The following is an 8,971-nucleotide window of genomic DNA, read 5'->3' on the forward strand; positions in this document are numbered from 1 at the left end:
AGATTCAGACTGCTTTTTATGAGACCTGGCCAGCTGCCCTCCTCTTCTTCTCCAGCTGTTGAGTATTCCTGATACAACAGAGGGGACCCGCTCCTGTCTGCACGCCATTTCACCCTTCTCCTCAACCTGCAATACATACATACACACAAACACACACTTCTACTTTTCAAAGGTATACACACACACACACACACACACACACACACACTTGAGCATGAGAAAAACATAGAAACAGAAGCATGCAGTGACCTTGCACATGCCTGCATGAGAAACACTTTTCACACACATACACCCACAAACACACATGATCACACACATACACACACACACACACACGTCCTTAGGGCGATCATTTGTCATCTGGAGAGGAATCTACAGTCATGCTCTTTATGCTGAAGGCTCTGTCTTAAGGCATTCCTCTGGAAATTTATGTCCAAACAGCTGTGGTCTCATCCGCCTCTATGCGGACCTCGAAGACAACGCTGTCCCAGGAATTATGAGGGGAATCCAATCCATTATACACCTCCAATCCATTCTTGAGTGTGCGTGTATGCACATTTTCTCTGTGTCTTTGTACGTCCCTGAGTATGTGTAACGGTGAGCGTTTCCCTGCTTTCACAGTGTGCTTGCAGCTGCCCGACTCCCCCTGTGTGTGTGTGTGTACGATTGTGTGTATGTGCACGTGTGCTTATGTGTAAAGGATTCAGAGATGGTTTCGCATTCAGCTCTTTGATGAGTGAACAGTTATCCCGCGGCTTTATGCATCGGAAGACCATGGTTTAAAGGGGAAAAGCCCAGATTCACATTGTGACCATATGGACTGTTTAGTTACGAGGTCCACACCAGAGGTAAACAGTGGGCCACAGTAATAGATGAGGTCTTCAAACGGCCACAGAGTCGGCAGCGCAGAGTGACATCATCATAAAGCTGGTCTGCACATGGGAGGAAGACGATGAATAATCTGCATTTAATATAATAAATGGACGTTTCATTTTCAAAATTTTATTTATCCATTAAAAGGCCATTGACAGCTATTTCCTACCTCACATTACACAATTACACACAGTCAAACCTGGATCCTTGAACCTTGAGGAAAAAGGACATCATTTACTCATAAAGACAACCAGTCTCAAAGTGAACCTATGAAACCTGTAACCCTCCATACCCAGGCTTGATTCTCTAAAATAATTTGGTGTTTTCATTACTAATAGTTCATTTAAGCCTGATAGATGACAGGCCAACCCTAACTCATTCTCCGAGGGTTATTTTTGTGTGGATTTTTTTTCCTCTGTAGATTAAACACACTGACGGGAGTAAGGCAACGTAAAGGATGGAAACTCAATGAAGTGTGATGATGATGTGATGTGTTTAGCGAAGAGGGTTCAAGGCCTCGCTCTGTGCATGTTTTCAGCATTGCGTCACTTTCTTATAAGGCCAAACACCACTGGGGTGTACAGTAGTGGGGGGAGAGAGAGAGAGAGAGAGAAAGGGGGAGAATTAAAGAGAGAGGATGCAATGGAGAAACGTATGAAAGGTGCGTTAGAGCTTCTTTCTGATGAAGTTGTCCAGGTACTGCCGCTCCCTCTTTTCATCTGATTGCTGATGTTTTTGAAAAATCCCAGAGATATGAAAGTCACTGGAACTAGAACTGAGAGATAACACACTGCAGAAGATGGATTGGAAAAAGAGAAAGAGCAAGCCAATCTTGCTAATGTGTTAGATTGACCCCTAACAATCTGCATCTTGCACAATATCACCAAGACAAGAAAGTTACATGCATGTAATGAAGGTTAAATTAGACAATAAAGGGGCAAAAACAGATGACATCACTGTGAGAGCGCCTACCGCTTTGTATGGGTAGACAAATTAAGTTTTAAAAAAAGGCAAATCCTAGAGACAAGAGGGTGTTCTAATGTCTATAATGTGACAACAAAAAAGTTAGAAACCTGTAATGAAATGTTGGTTCAGTTTTTTAGATTTTTGATATTGAACCATAAACGTTTAAACACAGTTCCAGTCAAAAGTTTGGACACACTTGAATATACTATTACTGTAAGTAGTCCAGTACCTTTCTTTATTAGACGGGGATCATTACACCTCGAAACAACAAACAAAAAGTGTAAAAACAGAATTTAAAGAGTTAAAAAAAAGAGAAAAAAAACAATCTAAGTCCAGTTTCTGTTGGACACCCTGGTGGTCCAAACTTCAGTCTCACCTGCTGACTCTTGAAAAACTAATTTGACCCGGTGCTGGGAGGTGAGGGCTAAATAAAAGAAAAACATTGTTATCATGATTAATCAGCGGCTCTGTCAGCTGGGCCACGGAGAATAGGAAGTGGCACAAATGACTGCATGGAATTCCTGGTGTGTCAGACAGAATAAAGCGGCAACGTCCGTCCTTCACTCACTCTTTATTTCACTCACTTATTCAAAGGAAAGCTTGTTCCAGTGGGATTCATAATTCCTCGTCTTTCCCCGCAGTGCAGGCCTAAATCAATTGATTTTAAGTCTGTGAGTCTGCGGGTGACACACTCCAAGTTTGTAAATCATAAAACATCACCCAGACACAGGATTAACTGCTATAAATAAGATGTCGGATTTTCTTTTTCCTTGTTATGAAACTGCATGATTTCTGACCAACAAACGCCAATCCGTACACACACAAAGCTGCACATGTTCGTTTTCATTGCGGTACGAGTGAAAAAATTAAAAAAAAAAAAAAAAATAAATTTTAAAAAATGATACAACTGACAGAAGGCAGCTCTAAGTGTACAGACTGTGTCCCCATTCTCAACCAGACAAAAACAACCAGTGTTTATGGGATAATGTGTTTTTTAGTTTGCCAGACAAATCTCTTAAGTATTCTTTGTTTCTACATGAGACAAAACTATAAATGGCAAACATGTATTTTTCCAGCAGCTTTTCCAGGTTCAGTCTGTCTGATCAGGCAGGCAGGCTACAGCTGCAACGGTTAGTCAATTAACTGATTAGTCAGTTGACACAAAATTAATCGCCAATTATTTTGATGATCAATTAATCATTTTGAGTCAAGAAAAAAGACTAAATTTCTCAGGTTTCAGCTTCTTATATATGAATATCTTCTGTTTTTTTTAGTCATCAATGATGGTAAACTGAATATCTTTGGGTTGTGGACTGTAGGTCAAGACAAAACAAGACATTTTAGGTTGCATTTTGCGCTTGAAAATAATTGACATATTAATCAATAATGAAAATAATCGTTAGTTGCAGCTCTATAGACAGCCTATTGACATATAGACAAGCACAGTTTTCATTCTGTATAGTACAAATAACCAAAATATACTATCTATGTAATTAACTTTGTCAGTTTCTCAGGCCAACATGGATCAGAAGTCTGAGCATCTACAATTCCATGACAACTGGGCAAACTGTCTGCTGATGAAGATCATGTAATATGACCAAAAGCTCCAGAATAGTTTATAAATGAACCTTGCGGTGAGATTAATTTCTCAGCTGCTGTTTCTATTGTCAAGAATAAAATTTGAATCTTGGAAAATTCAATGTCTTTTATTTGTTTCACTAACTGTGTCATTGTTGCAAAGTCACAGGAGTTTTCCATGATTTACTAAAAACACCAGGATGAAATGCCAAGACAAGTGAGTTTTGGGAATAAATGGAAATGGATTTGGATTTTAACAGCTATTTGCAAATACTGTTTAACCATAATATATTACAGCATCAATTTATCCTAATCTGTTTATCGCATCCTACTTACAGAAGTTTACCGTCCAGTGACTGACAACTTACTGCGACTCGAATTATATGATTTAACCAGATGTGTTGAATCAATTTGGTCCCCCCCAGCAGGTTAATGCTGTCTGTTGTCAGCATGTCTAATCCTTCTGAAGACAGAAAAGTTTTGGAGGAAGGCTTCTTCTACCCCCTTCTGGCCTGAGGAGGTCATTTGGTCTGATGCCTTTTACTCCATATAATATAAACTTCCTCACCACAGGCTGCTCACAAACAGCATAAATAAACAACCGCGGGACAAAGCAGGGTTTGGAGCTTGTTAGGGCGTACGATTTCAACATGAGAGTTTGTTTGTTCAAATTTGCTCGCACAGTGACCTAACTCTTTTATACTGAGCACATGTGGGGAAGAGGGCATAGGAAGGCGAACATTACAGAGGGAAAAAAAGTGGAAAAATCCATATTTTTCCAATATGCAGACGGGGCAGTTCATCAGGCAAAGTTTGACACATGTCTTTGAACAGAGTTAGAAACAACAACTTGGTGGAAAAAGTAAAAGGATGGAGTAGGGTGGTTTGGCTAAACAAATGTCATTCTTGGACGCTGCTGCAGGGAGGATGAGAGAAGGAAAGATGATGAAAAGAATGAAAAGATACATTCCTGAGAATCTAACTCACTGCCTCACTGTTTCCTGGGCTTGATTAGAGGGATGCAGTGACTTGCGGGTACATTAAGATTAAGATCTTGGCTGTCCAGAGGGAATTACAAAAAGGAAGTAATATGGGTGTCTTTATCAAATGTGACATTGTTTCTTATAAAAGGAAGTCTCATTACGCCTTACACTTAAACCGCGCAGCCATGCAGCTGCAGTACACACTGTATGTGATGGTTGCGGGAGCTTTTTTTGTAATCGAAAGGTCACGTTTCACCCACACAAGGCCCGGTCCGAATTGTTACATTGAGGCTTTCAGTGAGTAAAGCTTCACTTGATTTGTATTTACCAGTATACACAATTCTAACTGGATCATAAAGTCACCCTGTGCTTCCATCCTAAACATTTTACTTTTTCTCCCTTCTTCTATATAGTTCTATATGTCTTATAATTTGGGATATTGTGGCTTTGGGCTACATATTTACTGCTATTTTGACATGTTAAGTCAAGCATAGGAACACAAGGTTATGGTCATTCTGTAACATAAAAAGACGTTTAAAATCCACACACACACAGGACTTAGTTGCTGTGACACTGATGACTCAGTTTAGACTCTATTAGGAAGACAATTAAAATGTGAACAGCCAATCCTCATTATAAAACCTGAAAAGCTTGGCTGTTGAAAGAATATCATTTTTAAATAGCATTTGAACAAAGGAACCAGCCAGGGTGCAACCAGGATATTTTACACTGCAAAATGAGATACACTACCACATCTCAGTAAAAAAAAAAAAGAAATGAGTTCAACCTATGCCATTTCCATTAATTGCACCAAATTAAGTGCTGTCCACTGAGGGAACTAATTTTAGATTGTCTATCATGAGTGATGATCCATCAGTGACCAATTTACCCAGTAGCTTCTATTGCAAATGTTGCTATTTAATGCTGCTTGCTTGTAGTAATCACACCCTCTTAGGGTCAATCAAGCACAAAAGTCATTTTCAACTCTTTGGACTGCACTAGTTGCTAGGTTGGCGGTCATGTAAGCAAACCAGGCTACAGGTTAGCAATAATTAGTAGCACCTGCTCCTGGGATGTGATATACCAGTCAAACTGTTGGACAATAGATCTGTTCGGGTTTCCCAGTAAGCACTTGAGGACCCTGAAACTGAAGCACCTAAATGGAATTCAACCATCATTAATTTTATTTACACCTGCTTTTCCATGTGTGACAGGTCAAAATGACAATTTTACATATTAATTAAACCACCAATTTGTTTTGGGCACAATATAACAGGAAATAAATAACTCAAACATGATTAGCAAGTATTTTTATGCAGAAATCAATCCTAAAAGTAACATTAACAAAAACAAATACTGTCTTTGAAACACAGCATTCCTGTAAAACATGCACTGCAAAAAATATCTTATGATTCATAGAATCACTTTCAAATTAACATTTCTCAATTATCTAAAAGGAATCATACAATCTTAAATGACATATTTCAGTACTTGATTGGACCAAATTAATTTGTTTCTCTCATTTCTAAATAAAACAGTATTTTTAATAGTTAACGTAACATTACAAAAATATTATAGAGTTGTGTTTGTTACATTTTGGACCAATTGCTGAAGTCAGTGTCCAGGAAAATGTACAGCAAACGTAGTATGCTGTGTCATAGATGGTTTTCAGTCTTGTGTTTCTAGTACATCCGGCAACATTTGCTGACTGCTGCAGGGCAACGGTGACCAAGGATCTGACTGCAGGCTATGATCCTGACTTAACACAGTGTTTGTTTTGTTGTCTTGTATGATACCCCGTCACACAGCCTTAGAAGTTGCCTTGTGAGCAAACATATTAACTCCAATGTTTGTTTCCCCCAAAAGTGGTACAAATTACTACCGGACCAAACTGTACATCGTGTCTTTTACTTCAGCTCTGCTTTGAACGCTTTGATGGAGGGGTGTCAGATGAGTCTGCTGCTTTCTTGGATGCTGCTTTTTTTCTAGACTCTTTTTCTTCTGGTTCATAGAGGGCATTCCTGACAAAGCGTGCAGCAGCCCCCTTATCCAGACGGGCAGCTTTCTTCTTGTCTGTGATCTCCTTCACTCTGTTCATGTATGTCCTTATTCGCTCCTGAAGAACACAGAGTGGTTGCAGAGACATTAGACAATAAACATAAATAGAGAGACAGAATGATAACACAGAAGAAGATACATACCAATTCCTGTTTGATTCCATGTTCTCTGGGATTTACTCCTTGTGTAACCAAGTACACTGTAAACAATGACAAAAGTTAGATACTTTAAAATATGTGTCAAAAAGAATATTAATACTGTGCTCAAAAAAGAGGAACGAATTCCTTTAAAAAGTCAAGGCACACTGTTTCGTCAAAGTACAAACATTAAAAAAGCCTTTACTACAGTGGCTACATGATAAAAACAAGACCTGCTGGTGATCCTGGGGACCAGCTAAAAAGCTCTGTATTTGGCTTTTTGGTTTAATGCCATAGGCGAGATGCATGTTTAACACATCTGCTGTGTGGAGACCACTTCAGATATCTTGCCAACATCATTAAATCTCAGTGTTGTTTGGAGTATACTGCCAACTTTATATTTATGTTCCTCTAAAGCACAGGATATAGAAACAATCCAAAAAACTTACTCCAGAATAATGAATTGAGGGTGTAGGCGGACATCAGGTCCAGCTTGGCTTGATCCAAAGGATCCAACTGTCAATAAAGCAGATTTATGTTATGTTAGCACCATTAGTATAAAATTATAAAAAAAAAAAATCCACAAAAATAGTAGACATTAAGCTGACCTTCTTAACAGACTCTGGGGTTATTGTAGTAAAATTATTGTGTTTTTGCAAGTTGGAGCAAAACAGCTCCCATACCCCTGTGTACTTTGCATACTGGGTGAAGTGAACATTCTCACATGGTTTATAGAGATGCATTGTAGTTCACTTGTATTTTTCTCTGTGGGTCCGCTCCATTTCAGTGTGCCAGTAACGGCGAGGGCTAGGAGAACTGTTTCAATGGAGTGTAATCTTTCAGCTAGCGGCAGCAACCACATAATTGTCAACTGACAAGGCAAACAATAATGTCGGGCCTACAGGGCAAAAGCCATGGTAGCTTTCCAAGCTGACAAATAATAGCCAGCATGAACAGTAATGTTCACAATATGATTTTATGTAAGCCTGAATGACATTCATCAGTTCTCTGTCTTATCAATCTCCCTTGACTTGTTTGTGTTTGTATGGGCCATGTAGTCGTGGTAACATAAACACCGCACTCGCCGCTGAAATTTGGCGGCAGATCTGTCATATCTGCCAGCTACAATAACTGTCAAATGGCGTGCATGGCGTGGTAATGGTGCAGACCCACTGTGGAAAGACACTGAAAATGCACCAAGTTTACCTACTCATCACTGATTCAGACCACAGCAAATAAACTATAGGTTTGAAAACGCCCTTACAGACAGTTTTTTAAGATATCAAAAAGTATTGCTGGATTATCTTTTGTTCACAATATTGCACTGTTAGTTATGGCATGTTAAACCTAGTCTGTTTCAAATCAGGGACTTGTGGCCTGTCAATCTGTCTCGTACAAACCTCACCCAGAAACAGCAGGATCCCCCACATATCACACAGGACCCCCTCAGACTGCTTTGTTGAAAATCTGTTTGTCTGCCAACATACCAGACAATCTGCCTGAAAATGATTCAACCTGTTTTTTTTCTGTCAGGTCACTGAAGGAGGATTATTTTGGTTCGCTTGGATTTTTCTGTGTGTGAAAAGAAACCGACTGATAATCAAAATAGTTGGCATCGACTAATCGACTACACGTTGCAGTTCTGTTCCACTAAGTTTAATGTGTGTGTGTCTGTGTCAGCTTGTTTTCCTGCCTAATTCCCGCTCTGGAAAAACATTCTTCAGCCTACCTTTTGCAGCAGGTCATTTCTGGGCATCGACATCAACTTCTCCAGCATAGTTTTGACAGAAGAGACTGACGAGTCGAAGCCTGTGAGCTGTTCGTCTATCTCGTGTGGGTAGTCCTCGGTTCTGCTGTCCGCTGCCATTTTCCTGTAAAGCAGTTAATAAAGTCATATATTAATAGTGTGTAGCTGTGTTGTAGCATGACTGCGTGTATTTAGTTCATTATCTAGACTACAGACGATAACAACAAGCTCATATTCAAAGCATGTCGGGTCAGTTAACGTTAGCAATGTGAGCTAGGTAGCTAGTAGCTGACGCATGTTGCGAACAGGCGAACATTTACATGAATGGAAATAAATAAAATTTGAAAGTTGTTTCTGAAGCAACAGTTTACGGATTTACTTGTAATACGAGGTTCATTTCACGCTTGAATCTGACAATATTAAGATGTTTCTGGTTTACCTTTCTTGCACGCTGCACGCTGTAGCTGACAGGAAGTGACGTTAAACAACAACACAGCTCGTCTTCTTCTGCACTCTACTGCCGTCTGCCGTTTGGAGGACTTTACCCTAGTTAGCGTTAGCGGTTAATAGCATTTTTAGTTACTTAAAACGAACTCTATGTGTTTTTTTTTGTAGAATAATAACAGCAG

The 8,971-nt window shown here is 39.5% G+C and overlaps 1 protein-coding gene across 1 annotated transcript; it reads right to left on the minus strand.

Annotated features, from left to right (window-relative positions):
* Window positions 1-5,695: 5,695 nt before the first annotated feature.
* Window positions 5,696-8,870, minus strand: c1d (C1D nuclear receptor corepressor). The gene is made up of 5 exons (XM_067610769.1): window positions 8,782-8,870; window positions 8,325-8,466; window positions 7,045-7,111; window positions 6,602-6,657; window positions 5,696-6,516 (listed from the first exon to the last, which is right to left on the minus strand). Exons 2-5 carry the CDS (start codon window positions 8,460-8,462, stop codon window positions 6,313-6,315), a joined length of 465 nt encoding a protein of 154 aa, XP_067466870.1. The 5' UTR covers window positions 8,463-8,466; window positions 8,782-8,870; the 3' UTR covers window positions 5,696-6,312.
* Between the last annotated feature and the right edge of the window lie 101 nt (window positions 8,871-8,971).

Source organism: Thunnus thynnus, chromosome 14, assembly GCF_963924715.1.
Source record: "Thunnus thynnus chromosome 14, fThuThy2.1, whole genome shotgun sequence".
NCBI lineage: Eukaryota > Metazoa > Chordata > Actinopteri > Scombriformes > Scombridae > Thunnus > Thunnus thynnus.